Source organism: Coturnix japonica, chromosome 7 (assembly GCF_054131305.1).
Source record: "Coturnix japonica strain WE chromosome 7, WE-NBRP24, whole genome shotgun sequence".
In the NCBI taxonomy this organism is placed as follows: Eukaryota; Metazoa; Chordata; class Aves; order Galliformes; family Phasianidae; genus Coturnix; species Coturnix japonica.
In genome coordinates, this window is record NC_140669.1 from 21168214 (window position 1) to 21192465 (window position 24252).

At 36.1% G+C, this 24252-nt stretch overlaps 1 protein-coding gene and 1 non-coding gene across 13 annotated transcripts in view; both read right to left on the reverse strand.

Annotated features, from left to right (window-relative positions):
- PDE1A (phosphodiesterase 1A) overlaps positions 1–24252 on the reverse strand; it is a 191159-nt gene that overhangs the window by 19990 nt on the left and 146917 nt on the right. For all 12 annotated transcript variants that reach the window (XR_014948069.1, XM_015868294.3, XM_085552695.1 and 9 more), the window contains 9 exons: positions 19648–19830; positions 19133–19199; positions 18047–18163; positions 16575–16715; positions 11822–11922; positions 9516–9641; positions 4177–4278; positions 3937–4057; positions 799–880 (listed from right to left, as the gene is read on the reverse strand). Coding sequence is in view for 11 of the 12 variants with exons in the window: in XM_015868294.3 (XP_015723780.2) it covers positions 799–880; positions 3937–4057; positions 4177–4278; positions 9516–9641; positions 11822–11922; positions 16575–16715; positions 18047–18163; positions 19133–19199; positions 19648–19830 (1040 nt within the window). In the remaining variant the exon portion in view is untranslated. The remainder of the gene's footprint in view (positions 1–798; positions 881–3936; positions 4058–4176; positions 4279–9515; positions 9642–11821; positions 11923–16574; positions 16716–18046; positions 18164–19132; positions 19200–19647; positions 19831–24252) is intronic.
- On the reverse strand, positions 4892–5036 carry LOC146760110 (U4 spliceosomal RNA). The gene has a single exon (XR_014948469.1). It is a non-coding gene; the product is annotated as a U4 spliceosomal RNA (small nuclear RNA).

The window sequence follows — 24252 nt, forward strand, 5'->3', positions numbered from 1 at the left end:
ACAGATGTTTGATGCTCTGAGTGACAAGATCAGACAGGATGACATGCTTCAATTCAAGGATAAGACACCTTAACCTGTAGAATGTCTTCAGGAGCTCTGCACTCACTCACACAACAGGTACAGCTGTTAATACATGTGGCTCCATATAATATGCATCTAGGGTATGCTCTTCTAATTAGCCTCAGCGATTTTTACTAATTTTTATTTCATTATTATTGCTGAAGAAAATGGGATTAGAGATAACTAAGACATGTATTTCTGAAAATGGGAAAGAAGTTTGGCTATTGGTGACCAAAATGCAATTAGAATTGATGAAAAAGAATGCAGTTGTCCTCATCAGCCTAGGAAAGCTTGACAGCGCCATGCCAGATCTCTGCAGTCCAGGCATCTGAGGTATAAATTAGCCTTAGTTGAGATGCACCTACAGAATGGTACCAGACTTTTAGACTGTAGCACAGACAAACAGAGTTTCAAGTCCCTGAACAAGAGCCAACCTGTTTGAAGGCATGGTCTACCAAATTGTAAAATGTGCGCAGTATAAGGCTCACCAGTACTGTGGTAAAATCCCCTGCTACTTAAAACCTCCGTGGCATCACACACACTCAATAAATTTATATTCTTTTGATATAAGTTCACTGCTGCTTTAAGGGCAGTTTGGTGAACAAATAGATACAACAAAATACTTTCTATATGATGGGCGTTTTAACATTTAAAATTCTTAATGTGCATAGGAAATGTCCACATGATACTGCAAGCTTGTACACAGGGAAGAAAAAGGAAAACATAACTTGCCATTACCTATTTGGGACTGAGCTACCAAAGTAGACTTGCGGTCACAGAGTGGGGAAAACTGAAGACCTAAAGCAGCCTCCTTGTCTCCCTGCAAACAACGATAATATTATAAGCATATACTTAATAGATGGAAAGAGAGACAAACAAATCTACACACTGTTAGCATTTATTCAACAGATTATTTTCTTCACTTACATTCCTAAAGCCTAGAAAGACTTCTTTTGTCATAACAGACTTGACAGACAGGGTAGTACTATCTCCATTTTACAGCATGGTAGGCCAACCAATGTACAAAGCTCAGAAAGGCAACCTAGTGATGAAAAATTGAAGGGAGAGACCTAGGAGGATATAATTTTTGCTGCTGGATAAACCTGGCTGAGAAAAAGTTGGTCATTCAAGTAAAATGGTTCTACATGTTATAAAACAGTTCTACAGTCATGCAAACTGCTGTTTCATAGTCATCCAGTGCAAAAAGTTGAAAACTATGAAACCACTTTAGATGCAACAACAGGCTGTGTTTCATGTGAGAATTTTATCTCTATAGGTTTTTAATTTTACAACTGACTGTCCAAATTAATTTGACTTCAGAACATAGAAGAAAGCAGGTTGGCATGAGCAGTGCCGGTGGTATCTCCATGTAAATGCAGGAGCCAGATTGTGTTTCAACACAAACAGAGTAGTTCTAACAATTTCAGACACTGCTGAATATTGAATTTCTAAAGCAATGCTAATCTTGCAATCTTCCCTTAACTTGGTATTGAAAAAGAAAAAAATCCACACTTGTAAGGAATACATAATTAATACTTAAATATAAGAAACACTAAGTGTATAATAAATTGTAATAATGGACAGAGCATTGATAAATAGAGATTGATAACTAGAATCTCATGAGACTTAAAATCAAGATTCAGAATGAAATAAAATCTTTTCTCATGCTTTGGGATTTATGCATGCTGAGGGCATAATGCTATCAGAGCCATAATGCTTCCTTGAGTGACTGGATATACATATTCCTTAATTTTTAAGTTTTTGGGATGGGTGGGTGTATTTATTTTTAAATAAGTAACTCAGATTTTCCTTGGCATTCCAACACGGTTTCTGTAGTTGTCTTTAAAATAAAAAATTTTGGCTTTTTCCCTGAAGTTGACACTGGAACACTTTAATTATTAGCTGCAGTTAACAAAGTTTTTTGTCTAGGTGAATGTTTGCTTTTTGCTAATGCTTGCTACTTTGAAAGCTGCCTATTAAAACATTGTCTTCCTGGTGGTAGTTTCAAGCTATGCTGTGTTTTCCTGCAAAGCACTAGAAGTAGTTGTATTTTTATTTTTAAAGAAAAGGAGAACTTAATGTGTCATCTTGGCTGACATATATCTGGAAATACCAGAAATTTCCAGCGCATATACTTGGATCAGCAGAAAAGAGAAGGCACAACCAAGACAGAGCATCTAGGAAGCAGGAGGCCTTCTGTGTCTGCACTGCAGCTTTATATCTATTTACTTCATCACACTACCCCATGCATGCGGTTGTTCTTAGTCATACCTTTAAAGAAAGAGTTGATTCCTTACCTATTTCTCTACAGCCTAAGAGCTGCACAGTCTTTCACATTTTATATTGTGCAGCTGCAAAAATAAACACGTGGCAACTTGATTCTATTACTAGATGCCTATTCATATCTCTGGGCAGTTTATTTGTGATCCTGTTACTTCTTCTAATGAAAGGACGGAGGAACAGCTGAAACATGAACTGATCCTAAGCACTCAAAGACCAGTGAAATATTGTTTATTGCTAATGCTGCATCCACTTGACTGGACATTGCCTCACTGTCCCACGGGCTCTGTCTAGTTCATCTCTCTGCATCTAAACTGTTTGTACAGTTTGTCGTTTCTGACCTTTTCAAGTAATATATATCTGCGGCAGTCTGCTCCTTTTATTTTCTTCTCAACCTCAAAACCCTCATTTTGAAGTTAAATGGAAATATTTACAGAAATGGACACAAACTCATTACACAGTATTTCCATAAAATGTAGCCCATTCATTACATGGATTAAGGAATCAGCTCTCCGTTCTGTCTCCCCAGTGCAAACCCCAGACTCAAGGACGCCCTGATGCTCCCTGGTGAGAGTTTGTACAAAGGAACACTGATCTCAGCAAGAACCTTCTAGGACAGATTAGCTGAATAACATCATAGCTTAACTTGCTGACTTGTTTATTCTCTGGTCTCTTTCTCCAGTGTGACCTATCTGATGTGAAAGTGTCAGTATATAACAAAGTAATGACAGTCTAGGTGAGTGAGCATTACACTGTTTCATTATTTCAACTGTTTTTCAAAATTGTGCATAAATGTAAGAATTTGTAATATTGAAATTTTATTTTGGTTCTCAATTGTATTTTAGCAACTGTTACTTCAAAAATGTGCATGTTCACAAATACTTCTTACAGAGATAGTATTTCCCCTTTGAAGAAAAGCTTTTTTCACTTGCTGAGGTAAGTCAGAAAATGTCAGCAGTGACATCAACACCTATTGGGCTTTATCTTTGAATTCGGTATCTTGCAAATACCTTCACAAGACTGTATCTTCATTTTTGTTTAGGATACATGGCCAAGGGGTTTACAGGATGATTCTCTCTGTTTTTGTATTAGATTGTTATAAAAACAAAACCACATCATAGTGATGTGGTATATGCATGGCAAACACCAGCAAGGAAAAGAAATAGGAGGATTTTCTGAAGTACAAAATGGAGATAGCATTTAGCATTCTTCACTGAACACGAATTCTTCCTAATTTCAAGCCCATCTTTCTATCCTATCAGTACTTCATTTCAACTCAAAGCATATATAATTCTCTGTCTACAGAATGAAAACAGCTTGACAAGTTATATTATTATCAAAAGAAAAAAAGTGCTACAACACTTAGAATACTGGTATCAGCTGAAATAGATATGAAGCTATAACAATTTCATCTTATTCACTCACATAAAAGTTGAGTTAATGTCAGTGGTATGTATTAAGAGTAAGAAATATATACTGCTGACTATGCTTGTCAATCACAAGCAACAATATCCTTGCTGTTAGGCTTAGGAAAATACGTAATTGTGTAACATTTCCTTCTAGAAGTAGCATATTAAAAGATTTTTTAAATGGCACCTGTCGAAAAAATTCTTCCATCAGGGCCATGGTCCACCGGTAGTGCAGTTCCCAGGATTTTGCAGGATGGCTTATGTCTGCTGCATGTAGAATCAAAGACATGGCTTTGGCTTTGTCTACCCTGTCAATTCAAGGACATGCTCCAATTATCTCAGAACAAAAACAGCTATTTGAAGTCTTTTCTTGTACATGAGCTCATTTAAAGACTAGAGATAATGAACACAATGGAAAATAACCTACCCCTCTGCCTGCTGTAGAGTATGTCGCATCGTTTTAATTTGCTGGAAATGACCCGACATATCTGTTGACAAGACCATCTCAATGACCAAGCTACGCAACTCCCTGGGAACAATTAAAAGCAAAATGACTGATTACAAACCATTTATTCAATGCATGGAACATTTCTTCAAGCAGTACTTGTTAGTTTAAAACTTTCTTAACGACACTATTGTTTGTATTACATTTTAAAAAAATCATTTAAGTATTTAATAACTTCAGCATTGAATCATAAAGAGATTCTGTGGAAGCAATGTACTTCAAAAAAATGCTCTCCTTTTTTATATCAGAGTCACACTATTTTTTAATTCTTCTTTTCTATTGCACAAACTAAAACTGTCACCCGCTTGAAGTCTTTCCTTATTTTTCAGCAGTGAAGTATTTAAAAATGTCAGTATCTGGGCTCCCCACCACACGGGAATATATTGTTTTCTTTTATTACTGCCCTCATATCAGTGCATAGCAGGAACACTAAATACAGGAAGAGGATGGTGAAAACATTTAAAAGAGCAGAAAGTATTACATACGAATTGCTATTAACATTGTGCTAACATACAAACATTATGTCAAACTATTCTTCAATTCAAAAATGCCTTAATGTCTGTTACAACAGTTAAAGCAAGTTCAGAATTTATAGTTTATCTGTATCTTGGTGTTTCACACTGTGATATAGGCTTGGCCATACTAAATGGATACAAAAAAAAGTAAAATGTGAATCCTGTGAGACATTGTACAAATTCCCACTGTTAATCTTACTTTTCAAGTAGCAATAATTGCACCTTGGATAAACCTCACTGTCTACAGTACTGCCACAGCATATGAAAGTTCATTTATTTTGTCAGTAATAATTATGGATTTGAAGAATTCTGCTTCCTTGATGTAGAGAGGGTATATCAGAGTCTACTGTTTCTTTATTTATATGCTTTGAAAATTGCCTATTGGCTATTACATGTAAGAGCGCCACTTATACCTGTACATGGGGGAGAATTCACCACATCAAATCATTCTTGATGTAGCATAGCTCTTCATGAGCACTATCCTAATCTTAAGGGTCTTTAAGTATCAGTTACAACAGTAAAATTCTACTTAAGTAACACTTGTTGATCTTTTAGAGTGTATTCAACCTTTGATTTGATTAACAATGTAGGTTTTTCAAAGGGCAACATTTTAAAGAGATTGTTTTTGTGGTTCTTTAGGTCTGTTAGAATAGTTTTATAATCAATTATCAACAATGCTTCTGAGTTAAATTGCATATTTAAGCTAATACTCCGCATTGATTTTTGTGTATTTCTTCCTGACTTGCTTTGATGATAACTGGAAAAAGACTCAGCCCTCTCACTCCTGCTCAAATAATATGCAGCCATAGCAACTTGAGTTTAGAAAATGTCTTACCTTATCTGACCTCATAATGAGAGACTAATTTATTCGTATCCCAACTGTTTCTTCTCCACACTGCTTTGAAACCATGCCTTTCAAACACAGCCAAATACATTAAAAAAAAAAAAAGAGGGGAAAAAAAAAAAGAAGCCTAACTTCATGAAAAGTGAAGGCTCAGCACTGTTAAATGCTGTTTTTTTCTAAAACTGAAATAATAATTTCTGTTCCTATTAAGATTGTCCTAGGAACTTTCCCTGTCTGAACTTTCTTCTAGTAGTAATTAGAAATAAGCCAGCCCCACCACACAAGATATGCAATCAACATGCTGCTTCCAGTAGATGCACTCTGCCATGGCAGGTGGCAAATTCACATTCATACTTCTGACACCAGAAGCAGGATAAAACAGTTTAGCACTGTCCTTCTCACGCACTTCTCAATATTTCAGGCCACTAAACACTACATAATAGCAAAGGAGAGGCTCTCCGCCTTCAGTCTGCCATTGTCTCCTGCCTGCACTCCCATTCTTATCAACAGAGAAACAGAAAATATAGAACTGTCAGGGAAGCATTAAATACAGTTTTACTAGAGCCAAGAGAGCTCAGTCTACTAGCACTGCACAAAAGATTACTCTTGGACTCAGACCATCCCCAAACTATCTCCATGGAGACTCTCAAATTCCATATCAAGGGAGAGAAAACACTGCCTGCTCGCTTAAACAGTCTGCAGCTGAAAGCATCATGATAATGCAGTTAGTGCTGCTAACACTACCACAGCAAAGTGACACATAGGCATCGCCACCTTTTATTCTATGACCAGAAATATAACAGTTTCCATTTATAGCGCATAACAAATTTATATTCCACAACTGGAAAAATACTGTTTTTTTTTTATGGTTTTTTTTTTTTTTTTTTGTATACAGTACCTGTATTTCTTGAGCAATTGGCCAAGTCCTTTGTTGTCATCCTTTCTTAACCCAACCAATAAACTGAAACCCGTGTAACAACGCTTGGTTTGTGACAATGACATTTAGTCAGTTGGACACAGCTGGATCACTGAACTAAAACCTTAGGAGCTGGTTATAAAGTAGGAAACTGTAGACCTAAGGCCCAGCTTGTAAGTTACAGCAATTCTGCTTTCCTCAGACAGAAAACTGCCAGGGGAAATTATGAAAGAGAAGATGTGCATTATGCATCACACACAGTGTACATTTTTTGTCCATCTTTTTATATAATCAGGCAATATATCAATATATATTTTACATAATCCTTAGTAATATATTAAAAATATAAATATAGCCGGTTTATAACTGGAATTTTTTGAGACCTTAATATCACCTGTACACATGTAATTGGTGGCATAACAAATGGGGTGTTAAAATACTGCACACTAAATCAGAGGAGAAGGGGGGAGAAAAGGGGATCTCTCTTTAGCTTAGTGAATATGGAAAATGAACATATTTTCAGAATTGAGAAAAGAATGAGAAATAACTACAAACATCACATGCATTTCCACAAAGGATATTCTCATTAGGATGCTGGCAACATTTCCCTGGTCAGACCCAAATCCTGTGTTTTAAGCTTAATTGAAGATGACAGTTTATTAGTTCATTTATCTTCTTAAAAGTTAACTTGTAGAAAATGAAGGGTAATACTATAAAGTCATTCCCAGTCATTCTGCTTCATCTTGCTGAAATTATTAGAGAATTATGGTTTAAATAGGTAGAGGCATTAATATGAAATAAAAAATAAAATCACTGTAAGTAAAAAAAAAAACAAAAACAGATCTGATGGTAGAAAGTATCCCTAATAACTAAGAATCCAGTACTGGGGAAGCACAGAACTGACTTCAAGCTACCTTTTGCCCAGTCCTGAACTGAAATTCAACTGCATCAGAAGGTGTAGCTGCTTAGCCGCTTTCTACACACTCTCTGGTAGGACAGCATATGAAATGGTATCAGCTGGGGGCACATATTCAAAGGAACTAGTTTAAAGAAGTAAAATTTATTACCTCTCCTACAAGTTATGATTTTAAAAGATGAAAAACCCCAACCCTTCTGGCTGCCTATTGGCACAATCACATTCTCTATTCTCAACAGCTGTTAGTAAGTACCAAAGGCCCAAAAATGTTCCCAGCAGAGAAAGACCCCTGCTCGTGTTAGAATTATAGAATGTCTTGGTTTGGAAGGGACCTCAAAGATCATGTAGTTTCAACTCTCCTGCTGTGGGCAGGGTTGCCAGCTGCTAGATCAAGCTGTGCAGGGCCCCATCCAGCTTAGCCTTGCACACATCTAGGAACTGGGCATCAACAACCTTCCTGGACAGTCTGTTCCAGCACCTCACCACTATCTCTGTGAAAAACTTCCCCCAGTATCTAATCTAAATCTCCCTTCCTTCAATTCTAAACCACTCTTCCTTGTCCTATCACTACCTACCACTGCAATAAGTTGATTTCCCTTCTGTTTATAATTTTCTTATAAATACTGGAAGGTGCAATGATGTCTCCCTGGAGCCTTCTCTTCTGCAGACTAAACAAGCCCAGCTCTCTCAGCCTGTCTTCATATGAGAAGTGCTCTAGCCTTCTGATTATCCATTGTGTTGATAATGAAGAACTGGGTCTATATTGAAATCACTGCTGAAGTTTATAATTTCCAGAGGTCTCTTCCCAGAACTAAATTTACAATACAAACTTTATGATAACTAAATCCAAATGAGTACCATCTGAGAATAAAACCTTCACAAGAATGAAAAGTTTTATATTTCTCCTCTCTCTTTTTACTGAATTAAAAATAAATAAATAAATAAATGCTTTACTATTAAGCATAGTGGAGCATCTATTGAGAAATAATGAACTGAAAACCAAAAGGATTAGGAGACTTGTGTTAAAAAAAAAAAAAAAAAAAAAAAAAAAAAAATTAGGAATGTTCTATTTATGTAGATAAGTAAAATCATGTAAATCTACCATGTAAATCAATCCCCTGCCTGTAAACACATCCCAAACCAACGCGTGTTCTGAAATTCATATATTTTTTTATAATTGCACATTTCTGTGAAAACATAAAAAAAAGCAAAGTACAGCTCTACAACTTATGGTGGCATCCTTTACAGTGGAAGACCTTCCTGGAAGCAAAACATCTCTATCTGAATTCAAAGTCCATCTATTTAGAGTTACTTTTAGGATATCTGAATGATAATAGCTCCATATACAGAAACATAGAAAAGACTCAAATTTAAAGACTGGATCTATGGATCTAGTAGAGATCTGTGGTATACAAAGATAACATGCTGTTTTAATAACTGAGAAAATCACAGATCTAACACTTGCTGATCCCATTCTTGATATTTGTGGCATGGCAGCTATGTTCCTGATTCTTTCAACCAGTCAAATTTTCTTCAGGAATTACATTAAAATTAAGAAAAAACATGATCACATGATGTACTTCTGAACCTTTACCTTATTATTTTTGGACTCTGCAGACAACTCACTTTTTAATGCTTAACAAGATGTGATTATGCAGAGCACAAATCTACACACAGCAGAAATCTCAGAGGCAGTAGCGGTCACGCTGTCAGCGGAGCGTGACTCTGCACTGTGGTTTTAAAATCCACCACTAGACAAAGGTAATCTATCTCAACAAGGGCAGTTCTGTAGTCTTCCTTAAGAACTATCTCATCAGAGACATCATCCATACACTCCAACAACATGACTCATAAAAGCACAACCTGACTTGGAAAATTATTTGGCAACTTCCAAACAGTACTTCCTTACATGACAGCAGCTTTCCCAGAGCTCTAAATACCCATTACTCCTTCCAGAGTCAAAAACTTCCTGTAAGTTGAACTCTTAAAATAGATGCTATAGAGAAAGCCTGGAGTTTTTCAGTATTTTTAAATACCAGAATTATGTTTGAATATCTAAACACTACTTACCTCCAGTCATCTTTGGTTAAATTTGCCAGGATGTTCATCTCTTCTTCTTGCATTAGTCTATAAGCAGCACTTACATGATGGTTTTCAAGAACAGAGCGATCATTGTACAATATTGCAACATCAGACCTAGTGTTAAAAAAAAGGAACAATTTTCAATAGCATCCAAATGATAGTGCTGGAGAAGGTAGAACATTGAGAACTACTGACTACGTAAATTTACATATCTCCAATTATGTTTATTTTTTCTATCAAATACCGATAAAGCTTCCATACTAAATGCATAAAAAATATCATCATTACCACCATATATATTATCCATGTGAAAGTGATCTTTTTAAATATATAACATTTTATTTTTATAGTAAAACTGCAACAACAATCTGTGGATCAAACCTAGAGCTTCTTGACAGTACTGGATTACAGAGCAATAAAAATGCTCTTTTAGGCTACTTAGAAGTACTCCTTGGCAACACAACCATTTAAAATGCAATTCATTCTCAAGAGAGGGGATCTACAAATAGGATGGGTATTAAAAAATTACCACCTCTATTCTGAGAGAGACGTGCTTTGGCTCATGTCACTCACAATCCGAATGATCTGTAAACGTTAAAATGTTTTAAAACTTCAATTTCATAAGTTATAAATGGATCCCACGTTTTCGCAGAAAAGATGCCACACTTTGAGCCTTGTAAGAAGGAAATGGAAGAAATACAAAGCTGAATCTTGATTGCATTGAAGTACTTTCTAAAGCCAGACCCTTATAGTTATCACACTCAACCACAACCTTTCCTTCCTAATAAGAGCCTAATTTAAAATACCAAAGTTACATGTAGATTTTTCAAAAATTCGGATGCAATAAAAATCTATTCTATTCCAGAGTTCATTAATTCATGGGAAACTTGTTTTCCCAAAACCCAACTTGATTTGCCAGACAATCTTAGGTCTCCCATCTCTGCTACAGTTTTCTTCTGTTGTTCCCGAATATCTCAGTTTGGTGAACTGATCAATATATACTGCAGGGGAGGTATAATGACTTATCAGTGCGGCTTACTATGATCTTAATATGGCAAATTCAATTTCTCGTTCTGATGAACAATATGAAACACTCAATGTAACCACCCACATGTATGGTATGGCACCAGGGAAACTGACAAAATAGGATTGGAAAGTTTACTTTAAAGGAACAAACAATATTCTACCTAAACAGTGAGTAAGTTTATGTTCACAACCTTCCTAAAATCATGGGAAAAGTAATGATTTACCAATCACACAAAGTTATGAAGAACACTTTGGCCCACATGGCTAATCATGCAGTTTTAAGCAGTGATTAAATTTGATATGATTATCAGCCTTTTCCTCAGCAAAAACACCCTGGGATGTCACATCAGGGACAGTTCCACTATGAGTAAAGAATGAGCTCCACCACAAAACAAATACCTGTTTGTATGCATGTCCAAGTAAGAGTCAAACAGTCTAATTCTATTTATTTATTTTTTATCTCTTGCAATACTCCAGAGCAAAATATTAGTGATAAAAATAGAAAAGTAGTATAAACTTGGAACTACAAACTAGAGTTTATTTTTAGAAGGACTATGCTTAGGAGGAAAAGAATTATGCCCTTATTTCAGCTTCAGATCTTGAATTTCTTCATTGTTTAAGGCGCACCACTCAGGGCACAAGTATGTCCTGGATTTAATTATTTAATTAAACTTAACCCTTGGGCACTTTATAGGTGAGTGTAAGGATGCTTCTGTTCCAAGTAGTAGCATTTCTTGTGCTGCATTGTTTCCTTAGATTATGCTGGTGTTTTGCTGGGCTTTTGTTGTTGTTGTTGTTTTTGAAGAACAGGCAAAGCTGACTTCAACTGTGGATACTGAAAACAAAATACAGTCCAGTGTGATAGAACAGTCAGATGATTTGTACTAGGGTAAGTATCAGGTGTACCACTGCATCCAATAAAGGACTGGTCAGTGTTTCTCCTTCAGTAAGTTGAATATATTTTAAGGTATATGTTACTGTCCTGGACCAGAGGCTATGACATACTATGTTAGAATCAGTGCAGTGAGCCTAACATTCAAAACAGATTTCTTTGTCATAGCTACTGAACATGTTATCATGACACGTTAGGAGAGGATCCTTGGTAGGGATTGCTAAAGCTGTACTTGAAGGTTTCTCCCTGCTTACTCAATTCATAAAACCAGGAGTGCTCTGGCTACTTTCTGGAGGCACCAGTATGAGGTATGAAACAGCTTGGATGAATCAACAACAAACTCCAGACTTGATGCTTCAGGGACAACTTTGCTTACCTTGTCTGAATATGAAAATTGTTTGTGGTCCCCGTATGTTCATAATCATGGATGGCAGCTGCAAAAATCATTGCTAAAATTTCCAGTTCTGTGAGCCAGTGCTAGTAAATGAAAAACAGATCTCAGTTATGTTTTCTATAGCTGCCTAATTCAGATTAACTGCAGTATCAAAGTGTTGTGCACTACCTTCAGCTAAAGTAAACTGCATCACGCTTTAATTCCAGCTGACTATACAGCCATCATGCTTAAGTATTATATAAAAATTACTCCTTGTGCTTATCTGGATGTCTCTAAGACCAAGTTAAAGCCTTTATAGACACTAGCAAAGTAAATACTGTCAGCCATGATATATAAGCAGTTATTAAGAAAATTAAGTGGTTATTTTGGGTGGCAGATGTCTAATTTGCTAACTAATATTTGACACTAACTAAATTATAGTAAATTCTTCTAAAAATTGATTACACAGAATAAAAGGCAAGATAGATTATCTCTGTATAAAACAATACAAACCCAAGAATTTTAAGCACTTTCATACCTTTTGCTAATTTAAGATTGCGCTGTTGGAATAATCAGCTTTGTTATTTTATCATTCAAGTTCTACTTTCTTTAATGGTAAATCCCTAAAGATTCAAGAGAAAACTTACTCCACCCAAAAAGATGGGCAAAAGCATCAACTGACAGTTAAGCCCACAGACATAGGACTCATTAAGTCAAATGACAGTCAGACATTTCCATACATATTTCAGATTTTTTCCTGTGTAGATGTAAGCTTCTGAGCTAAAAGATCTACAAATGATTTTCACCCAAATGTATACATACATGCACAAGGGCTGCTGAGACCAAATAGTGGATGTGAGTACAGTGAGGTGGTGGGTGGTGTGTATCAGCAAGGGCAACCGTAATGTGAAAGACAAGCTACATTTTGGATGGCCATAAGAAGCTGTCACACCATGAAATAAAGAGCCCCACTATTAACTTGCCAGCAGACTGACCACTGGTGGTGACTACATTCAAAAAAGAAGTGTTTTGTAGTTGAGAATTTGCTCTATCAAATAGCACTATTTTGCTCTTTGTACCTGTTGTAGTATCCATGAAAATAAACGGGAGGCATTACTTTTGGAGCGAATGCCGTGCACTACATGAGATGTATACAATATCAGAATGGGTATCAATTTTTCAATAAAGAAAGAAAACAGTCAAAATTCATAAGCTGCATGAGAACAATAAAATAGGTCATTCAGAGACCAGCTAAGGCAGCCAAGGAACAACAAGTACTAGCTGTATAGATTTTAAAAGGTCATAACGGAGGAATGAGAGTGTACTGTAAGCAGATCTAAAAATGGAAACGTTGACCTTCATAGTATTGTCTGTCATTAGAAACTAGGCCATGACTCGTCCTGATTTTCACAATGTTTTCAACATACCAAATAGAATAGAAACTCAGGAATTATTAGCAACTAAAGCCAAATTCAAACTTTTTCTTTCAGATGCCTTTTTGAGCCTCAACTTTTTAGCAACCAAAATAGTTGCTAGACAATTCATTAACAAATCAAGAGAGCTTCTTACAAACGATATCTATAGTCTACACAGAATTTTCATACTGTGCTACGTGAAAATAAGCATTCTAAACACTATAGAAATATTCAAATCAGTGCTAAAATCAGAGAAATTGAGAACTATTTAGTTAAGGGATTTCTATGGAAGCAGGAGGAAGCTTTCTCTCTAAAAGTCAAGTGAATTTACTTCAATAGCAGAGTGCAAAGCAGGTTCTGGTATCCAGAGGTCTGGCAGACAGCAAAGAGCTGAAACCTACTTCTCTGCTAGTTGATATTGTGCCATGCAAGTGTAACTACTGTTGGAAGAAATCTGCTTGAGAGAGCTCTCTACCAAGAGATGCTTTGCAGTACTATAAATTGATGCATTTCAACTTTTCATGAACTCTGGTTCTAACTTTTTTTTTTTAAACAAGGCTGCATTAAAAAATTAGTAAAACCATGAGTCTCACAACACAGTGGTTGATAGCAAAGACATTTTTTCTTTTCATTTGAGCAATACAGGTACGTAGGAGGAGAAAGGAGATGGTGGGAAGATGATCGATGACTCAAAAGTTCTTTACAAGATGTATTCCCTGGGACTTGGATTCTTAAATCTTTGTAGAGATGAATATCTCATAAATGCTAGCTTGAGATATATATTTCAGTTGTATCATCTGGGATTTAATCTCTTGGAGAAGTTAATAGATTGTCTGCCATCTGTGATATCTAACTTCCTAACACATCTGAAGTGATCTGAAGTGGATGAATCTCATTTCTTAAGATAGACAGGCAATATCTTCCATAACATATGATGAGCATTTGATATCTTTAAACAAGACACTGAAAATATATTATTCTTCACCATAATCTTTCTAAAAGCTTGTGAAGAATCAAAAGCTATGAACAGTCAAACTTTTGCCAAATGCTGAAATCTGACTGTATTCCAAGTGCCCATAACAGATATATGTATGACCTTCACAACAGGAATCACAAAAAAGATTTTCAAAACAACTTCTTCTAACATTTGCTTCAGTGTGTCCTTCAGAAGTGACTATGCAAGACAGCCATTCTTTGCTGTCAGAATCAGCTCCTTAAGATACAATAAAAGCACAAGAATTTCAAACCACATGTCAGCCTGCAAAACTCCGTGGAATCTGATAAACAATTGTATCAAATTGACTTCTGTCCAAGTATTTGACAGACAACATAGAAGAATTAAAATAGGTATTGCAAGGGACACACTCTGAAAACAATTAGATCAAGAAGCCAACTTGGTTCAGGAAGGCTATAATTAATCAGGCAACAGCAAAAATGAAAGAAAAAAAAAAGTTAAGCGGAACATTTGTGCATGATAGTGATGAATTTTCAGACTGCAAATGACATTTGGACAGAAATACACTGCAAGCTGCGGAATCACTAGGCCTCCTTTCAAACACTGATTTCTATAAATGTTTCTTCTGTCTGGCAAACTGCATCTGTTTGAAGGCACTCTTGACTAAGTGGTGTCCTAGTTAGATAACTTTCCAAGAACTTCCCAGTATCATAATTCAGCAACTCAAGAGTGACTATTTAAAAAGTGGCCTAACTTTACAGGAATATTTTGCACAGATATTGCAAGATGAATGATGTTTTACAGCAAAGTAACAGCACTGAAGTTTATTCTTGTCTGAAAATAGTTGTCCAGATCACATCAAAGTGCAGTTACAAAGTTAAGTTGCCTACTATGTACAACCTGAGTTGTCCAGCCCTTTCTCAGTCTCATGTGTATCTGGTTGGATAGCAGATTCTTTCACTCGGTGTTCAGAGCCTCCTGAAGTGTGTTGCAAAGTTGTTTAATTAATGGGTAATCCCAAATTAACTAGTATAATGCACAAAGTTCAAACTTTGTTCTGGCATCATGAAGGAAATATGGAATGCTATTGTCTTTTTTGAAGGGAGCAAGAACACAACTGCAACAAGCCAAAAGGATGTTTATAATTTGAGTGTTTGTAATCTGTAATACAACAAAGGGATTTTTCTCCCTGATGAACTGCTTATCCTGCACCAGAGACAGGCCTCACATGACTTAATGCTTGCTATGAGCCATGATGCATTCAAGTTTTTTCTTTTATTGAAATGTTTTCTTATATAAGTGAACATCTTTGTGTTGGAGTCAGAGTGCTGTCTAACCCATTCTTCAGGCTTCTGTGTAAGTCCTTTCTCAGGAAAATATCTCAGTGTCAAAGGGAATATTGGCTGGTGAAGATTCCAGACATCACACCACAAGTGTGGTGATGAAACTGTATTTGCATTAAAATACAGTTTGAAAATCTCAATGTTTAGAAGTAAAAAGCTTCCTTCAAACTACAGAATTAATTATTGCAATGCCTAGAGACTTGTTCCCTCCTGAAGCCAAAGCTTTCAGGTAGAAAAGGCCAAGCATAGGTAAATAACTGTCATTAATTGTCTATATGTTGAAGTACAAAAATTTACAGTCAGTGAATTTTACAGTGAAAATTTTCCTTCCCCAAGGTGTCATGGACTTGTTTCAAGGCCCTACAAACAGAAATAAGGCAATATCACTTTCCACATGCCTAGCATTTTTGTCTCACAACCTGATAGTGAGGAGACCTCACTGCTAATATTGAATCAAACATGAGTAAACATGAATAAAACTGCTTACACATACTCAGATCCCAAAGTAAATACAAAAGGATATTGGGATACTGCAAAAGTGCAAGGCAATGGTAATTTCCTGCCTAATAAAGACATATGTGGCACACAGTGGCAGTTCTAAAGATGGTTATATACCAGAAGAAAAAGCAGCTCAGAGTGTTCAAGTAAACCTGAACTTAATCAATATTTCTTTCAATGGCCAAGATCTCAGCAGATACTGAAGTTTCCTTATCTGATCACACCTCCCAGGCTCCAGCGTGGAAGTTAAAAATTCTCACCTGCCCACGAGTGCAAGCATCTCTTTTACAATGCCCAAGTTCAGCCAGTGTAAAGCAAAAAAGGGTTTAACAAGGACTTTTTTTTTTTTTTTCCTTTTTCTCCTCCACATCAGACTGGAAGAATTGTTAAAATGACATGAAGTTCAGAGCCTGAAAGGAAGTTTGGAATCTCTCTGAATAATTTTCAAGGGAGTTTTTTTTTTCCTGAAGCCATGCATACACACCTATTCAAAACATCAGAGAAACTGCAAAAAGAAATAAAATGAACTTTGTAGTATTTCTTACCATGATACCAGTATGAATCATTATGTAATGCACAGTTTGAGTAACATCAGCTGCATGGATCAAGTTGTGATACGGATTTTTGTATTTGCTGTAACCAACCTCAAGAGTTTCGGCAAATGTAATAAGGTTGGGAACAGGGATCTGTGGAGAAAACAAGAACTAAAATAAATGTTTCTTCCTGCAACCATGGCAAAGTTAATCATGTAATAAATAAACCACAAATAAGTACGTCACAGAATTTTGTTAGAAGCAAAAGAAGAATTTAAAATGTAAAGGTCTAAAATCTACATGCATCTGGAATGCTTCACCCAATTCTTGTAGATGTTACATCCTGCAACATGCACCATGCACAGCATGCAGTCAGTGTACAAGAGGCTGCTGAACTCTTGACTAAATAGATGTGAAGAGGTTTCTCTTTGTATGCACAGATTGTTCTTATAAGAAAGGTACAATAAACAGAAGCCCAACAATAGGATAATTTATTTTTCTTGATCAGCTTTATGTTGCTGAGATGATATTTCTTGAATCTGACAGTCTCCATTCCCTGCCTCCTACTTCCCCTATGTATAAAATACAGGTACTATCTAGTCCCACCTTTTTCCTACGCAATTAAACGATATTTTCCTTAACATTTCCCTTTCTTATATAAAAGTCCTGCAAGGTAAATAGTGAGATTGAGGATGGGCTTAAGCTCACTAAGCCAATACATTGTTTATTTTCAATCTGTGCTGTCAGCAGTGGCCCTGATGTGGTTATGACTTTAATCATCCAGAGCACTCCTGGGAAATGCAGAGTTTGAGTTACTGTATAAGTCACATTACTCAAATCAACTTCAAAATGAGCCAGATTCCTCTAATGGTCTTGAAGTCTGGCAGTGAAGTGATTTTGAACTGTACTGAAACTTCAGTGATATTGTAGTAATAAATTTGGTACTTCAGTTTTTAATCTTGGCCCAAAGTTGGTTAGAAATACTCCACACTGTATTGCAACATTCTGCAAATGCCACTTAGGTATATTACCAAAGTTGCTTAGGAGTGAAAGGTTCAGCTAAACCCCTCCAGTTTTGGCTAACACACAATCAACTAGACTATGAAAACAGTACTCAGTATTAACCGCAGTTTCTGCCTTATCAAGAAACTTTTTTCCATCTGCCTATTTAATGCATTTAATGCTTACAGCATTTAACTGCTCAAGAGCAATGCCCTGTCCCAAACTGCCTTGACATGGGTCTACACAGCATTCAGTTCTTCATCTGCAGAAATATCTGCAGGCTCTTGGTAAAATCTCACACAGCAGAACTACTGACATATTATTATGTTCAACTTGCCATATGATATGAAGTTCTGCACTGCACTGTACCAATAATTAAATAAATTAATTAATTAAAGATTTTAAACCCACCCTGGCTTTCTTATACTTTAAATTTGACACACTTATTTTTGCATAATATTTTTGTATGGATAGTTTCTGACCTTGAAACGGTTCAAAAGGTCGTATCGGGTGAACAGCTCATACATCATAAATTTCAGACTGTGTTCTCCACTTGCTTCATTTAGGGCAAATACGTCAAAAGACCATTTATCAACATCCTGTACATGTGGGGAAAAGAAAAAGAACATCATAAAGTTTCAGTTTGTTTAAGTAGCATTCCAGATAATCACTAGGAAAAGATATCTGGGGCTTCCTAGGGGAGGAGAAGGGGAAGAAATCAATGTGGTATTGTGGCTTTTTTTGCATTTTTTGTTTTGTCCAAGTCTTTAAAATTCTTCTTGTAGATAGCATCTTAATGACTACTTCAATATTAATGATGAAGATTATTGTGCCAGTTATGAATAAAATTCTTGTAACATGTCCACTGCAACTTTGTACACTTCAAATCAAAGGCCTTAATCCTTCAAATTTAACACTTGGTGCAAAAAATTTCTGTACAACCTGACAAGAATAACTATCCTTTAAATAGACTGCTATGCAATGTTATTAACACTATAGCTATACAGCGATCTGTAAATAATAGTGGAAGGCTCTCAGGAGAAAAGTGCTTCAGCACTCCATTCTTTCTTGAGGTATATCATGCACAGGTAGCCATAGTAACTTTACTATAATTTAAATATTATAAGAGACTGACTCTTAGGTAAACTACAGCGTTGCCTTAAATTCACAGAATAAGCTGCAATTTCTTTCATTATTTCTCACCCAGTAGGACTTTCTTTTCTTTCCTAAAAAGAAAACAAATGCTGCTGCTGCCTGAGATACTGATTACCATACTGGTGGGAGCCAACACGATCACAACTGTCACATTTAATTAAAACTTCTATATCAGTTTTATACTCTTGCTCTAGTAACACCTAAATGAAATCACAACAAAACAGTAAAACAAAACACAGAATAACATGCTATTTTTGAATTTTGAACTATTAAATTACTCTGTTCTGTGTGTTTGGTTCTGCAGTACAAAGCGTGTCTTGGGTATATTCAGTCAAAAATTTTATTTTACCCTAAAGTTCACTAGAAATAAGTACTAATACATTCAAATTTCAGAGCAATTAAAGTTATTTCACCTTAAATGTTACAATCACTTCCGCTGGGTAAGCCAAACCAACCATGCTGGAGGTCCTTCGGTACATCCTAAAAGAACATATAAAATATTCAGTAAGAGTACTTCATTAAAAAGTATTGTAACAATTTCTTGTTTTGTTTAGTCATTGTTCATGATCCATGAAAATAATACTACGCTACTTGAGGGTCTGTTCACATAGATAACATAAGCATTTTTACAAACTTATGAGAAAAGCTCATCTGATGGTGGTTACTGTTTTATGTTTCTGCAATATTTGGCACACATTTTCATGCTTTCTTCCAAGCTTTAAAATCCATTCTCAGAGTTTTCTAAAGTCCAGGAGATTTCATTACAAATGTAGAGGTTTTGTCTGGGTTTCTGTACAGAAACATACAAAGATTACAGAAATTGAATCTTAAAACCTGTCTCAAAGATTTGATTCAGGCTCATCCCACCATTTACAATAGGCTCTGTGGTTAAATGTAATACTTGCGACAGTAAGAAAAGAGTTCTCACCTTTCTACAAAAATCCCAGCCTGTACAGCATGCACAATGCTTCGAAATTTAGGCTTTTCTTCTGGTCTCCTCTTCACTATTCCCATCTCCCTTGTGAATGTAGAAGCTAACCAGTCTCGCACTTCCAGCGGGACCGAATCCGACTGGATGTCCGAGAGTTCATCCTCAGTGTCCAGAAGCCTTCTATAAAAAATTAATAAAAGTTAACTGAGAATACTGTAGGCAGAAGCAAAAGGAGTATGGACATACTAACAGCTAACAAAACTTTATTTAAAGAAGCAGAGTCAATATTAAACAGTCAAATTCTACACTTGTACAAATCTACCAGAAGTAGGAACCCTTTTTTCTTGCTCTTACTCATCCACATCACTCAGTCTTCTGGGGTTTTCCAAGAAATAAATCACCTATTTACTCTCATAATAAGTTTTCCTTCATCAGTTGTACAAGAAACTCCAGAGGCAAGATGATTTGAACATACATAAAGCATGCCAACCTTTTAAAACATTTTTCTAGATGTTAGGTCAATACAGAGATAAAGATTGTTAAACCATTGATCTTCTTGCCAAATACCACAGAGTTTTTTTGTAAGCTTCCGCAGTATAAAATTTTGTGTATGTTCAAAAATGCTATTGGATAAATTGGTGAAGAAAATAAGTGATTTAGCTGCTAAATAGAAGGGTAGAAGCTCTAGTTTAGGAAATATTTGGAGTGGAGCAATTGCAAGATTCATAGTCTCATCCCCCAAAACAACATGACTGAAGTGCTGGGATGATGGGTTGTTCTAGGAAGTCAGCCTCAAAGTAAAACTGTACTAAGGCAAATGCCATTGAATTGCAAACCATGAACTCCAGATCAAATTACACTTCAGTTTAACAAAACACATTAATTTACTAAGGCACATAATTTAGCTTTTTCTTCCCTAAATTTAAAAATGCTAACAAATGAATATAGCAGAGCAACAAAAAAACACTTTACCTGTGGGATGCCTGAATTGTCTCAAACACTTGGTAAATAAGACCATCAACCTGACAACAAATTGAAGGCTGAAGATGTGGCTGAGTGGAGGGAGTCCTGTAGAGATAGGACAGCCTTGCTCTGTACAAAACTCCCATCTGCTGCAGAAATTTAGACTGCAAACTTTGTATTGCAAACTTGTTTGTTAAAACAATGAAATTACTGAAAAACTCGTGATGGCAAACCCTACACGAGAGGAAGCCCAAGAGAAGTTCTGGTGGGCTCTGATAATTCAATACTTTGAAGCTTCTAGACAAGCACTCTCACAGACTGAGAACCTCCATGTTGGCTGGACAAATGCTGGAACCCAGACTGGTCATCTCTTTCTCTGTCTCTGTCTCCACACTCCACTCTCCATCTCTCTCTTTTCTTTCTTTTTCCCTTGTAAAGTTGGTAACTAACACAAAGTGTATTTGAATTTCTTATGAAGAAACATAGTTTAGCTGCACAGCTTAGACAGATACAATTGTAAGAGTGCCAATACCTTTAAGATAATTGTAGTACAGAGATTCTCATTAAAACTGATGACTGTGTTTGGACCTTGTGTATCGTTTAACCTAATGAGTGGGATTTGCAAATCTGGCCACCGCACACTCTGTTCACAGGAGGGTCGTGACAATGAAAAAAAATGCTCGAACACCATTTGTGCCACAGAAAGTACTTTTTCTTCAACATAAAAGTCAGAATTTCAGTGTTACATACACTTATTTTTCTGGTATATCATTAGCCTATTAAGTAGATGCAATATGTGGAAGAGATACATGTGGGAAGAAGAGGGGGAGGCTTATGTTATTTAATTCTATTCATTCCATGAGTGGAGCTCCCATTGACAGTAGTGGGAACATGTAAGATATGGCCCATGGCATTTCAGCTTAGCAATCAATTAATAATGCAGCCATAGTAACTAATAACCTGATTTCCTTGTCATAGTACTGTGTTTTTCTATCAAAAGTAATCCTTCAAATTTTTAGCAGTGATCATTTCTGGCTCTTTTTTTCATTTAATCAGAATTTTAAATATAGTAATGGACTAGTCAGAAGTACATTTCTTTTCCCTTAGGAATATATCAAACGTACAATGGAAGAGAAGATGGAAAAGCAAAGGAAAAAAAGAAAAAAGAAAAATTAGATAATAGCTGAGGAGGGGAAAAAAAACAAAACAAAACAAACAAAAAAAAAAAACCCACCAGTGCCAATCAGTCATTCTGCTTAACCGAGATAGTGAAAGATTTTAGAGAACACAGATGAGCATTATGTGAGCCAGGGAATGGATCAGAGAAGGAGGTGTTAGCACTTTACTGCTTAGCTAATTAATTAAGCTAATGACCTAGACAGTAAATTGACCAAACTCCTCTTCTAGGTCTAGAAACAGAAGGTAAAGAATTTATAGCCCAAATAGACAATTCACATTTTTCTCAAATCTTTGTGTCTCACTACCTTCACAAATGAGCGTGAATCAACATCTTTAATTAATATTTACATCCTCATATGATGGTACAATTTCCACCTACTTTCAGTAAAAGATTAACTTGGGTACCATGGAAGACTAACAAACAGCAAAAGAGACTGTGGTCCATCATAGGTATATAAAAGTCCTTCTAAATGAGTAATGAATTAATCCTAAAATTAAGCTGAAAATATTTAGCACACTCTCCAAAAAATTTGACCTCATATTTAGGCAGGCCATTTATTAAATGTCTGAACTGATCTGCAGAATTTTAGTCAAAGTTAACAGATTTTCTGCATATGTCCATATACATAATTTTGATGCTGTTTTAAGTTTCCCTTCCTGAAAAGCCTTTGGTTTAATACAAAAGCCTTTGAAGGTTTATTTTAAATTTTACACAGCTGGAATACACTGAATTACTCTCTGCACAATGAGCTTTTTTTATCACTGATTTCTGAATATCACTTATAGAATTACTTAATAGATGAACTGAATGATTTTCTTCATATGACACATATATTAATGACAAAGCAATGTCTATTTAATGATGGACTGGATATGAAGGACAGCAACACACAATCATAGCGAGCTTGTTGGATCATGAACACCTAAGACTATGATTTAACTTCACACTTAAATAATTGTCACTTTCAATCTCCCCTCCACCAAGTAATCTCAGACAGGAGTCATAAAGTCCTTTTGTTGTTTTTTTTTTCATCTAGCAAATGTTATCAAACAGGACATCCTATTCCATTTGTTTTATCCTAGTAACAGTAGACATATTATGCTTCACACAGTCAAATGGAATTTGGTACACTACCTATGAGTGGGACTGGAAGGCCAACAGCCCTGTAATTTCAAGCAGCAAGCTCCTGCTGTGAGATGCTAAGCAGCAGCTGCTCCATGCTGATTTAGTGGTAGCTTAGAGCCTTTTAATGCTAATGCAAAAAAGAACTTGTGAAAATGAAATAAAAAAGAAATGCATAAGATGGAGCCTTCTCTGAGTGACATTCTTGTTTAAAAAAAAAAAGAGAAGCTGCTAAATCCATATCAATGGCCATAACAAAGTGAAAAAAGACACAATAGTTTCAAATAAGTATCCAAGTCACTTCATCTATTTTTGGGAAATATTAATTACGAATCTCAGACAGAGCAGCTGCCATGGGCTCAGTCTGTTGCAGTACTGAGAACAAGCAACAGCCTCTTCCTGCTTGCAAACGTAACCAAAGCTGTGCACTGAATTGGCTACACTGACTGTTCCTCACCTTGGAATCTCCAGGAAGCAGGAGAAAATGGCACTGAATTGCTGGGCTGCTGCTAAGCTCCATTCATGCTCTTGTAACATAGAGATCTGGGAGCACAAGCAACTAGCCAAAACTGGGCTCCTCTTCTCTCCCTTAGATTCCACATGACAGATATACACCTGTGTGTTCCCATCACAAATACTTCTGTGGTGTGTTCTCGGGGGACATGTAGATGTTTGGTGATGTTGTTAACTGTAACTCTTTCAAGTGGCACTATCACTATTTAGAGCTTTTCCCGGCTGTTTGCAGTTTGACAATCTATTTGACCCTGCTTTAAGGTTGGCAGCAGCAGAAATACTTGGTATATTACTGGAGCAGTGCACTGGAAATTCAGACTGGTCCCACGCGTGTAGCATAACTGCAGACACAAAGACTGGACTTAATGACCTCCTGCTTTCCTAAGCCTGTACACATCAGAATGGAAACATTTCTAAAGTAAGGGGGGTTTCCTCAAAAAGGGTGCTGTGTTTACTTTACAGTATCACTGAAAGACCTCCAGTACTTCCAGATCTCTCATGCAAACAGATGACATGTATTATTACAACAACACTTACCCTTAATGAGATTTCCTTTCTGCCTCAAGAATGTGGCAATGACTTGTATTTGTTATTTTTTCTTGATGAATGAAACAAAGACACTCAAAGCAATTGCTAGCTATATAAAACACAACTTATTCACATATTACTAAGAGGTTAACTCAACTAAGTCACATGTTTTCAAAAGGTTAAAGCCTTTTAGAGGGTATTATATATTCTAAAACAAACTCGTATCTATGTATGGAATTGAAACAACAGAGATAAGTATCTTCCTGAAATCAAGCATATTTTCTAAAATATTAAAG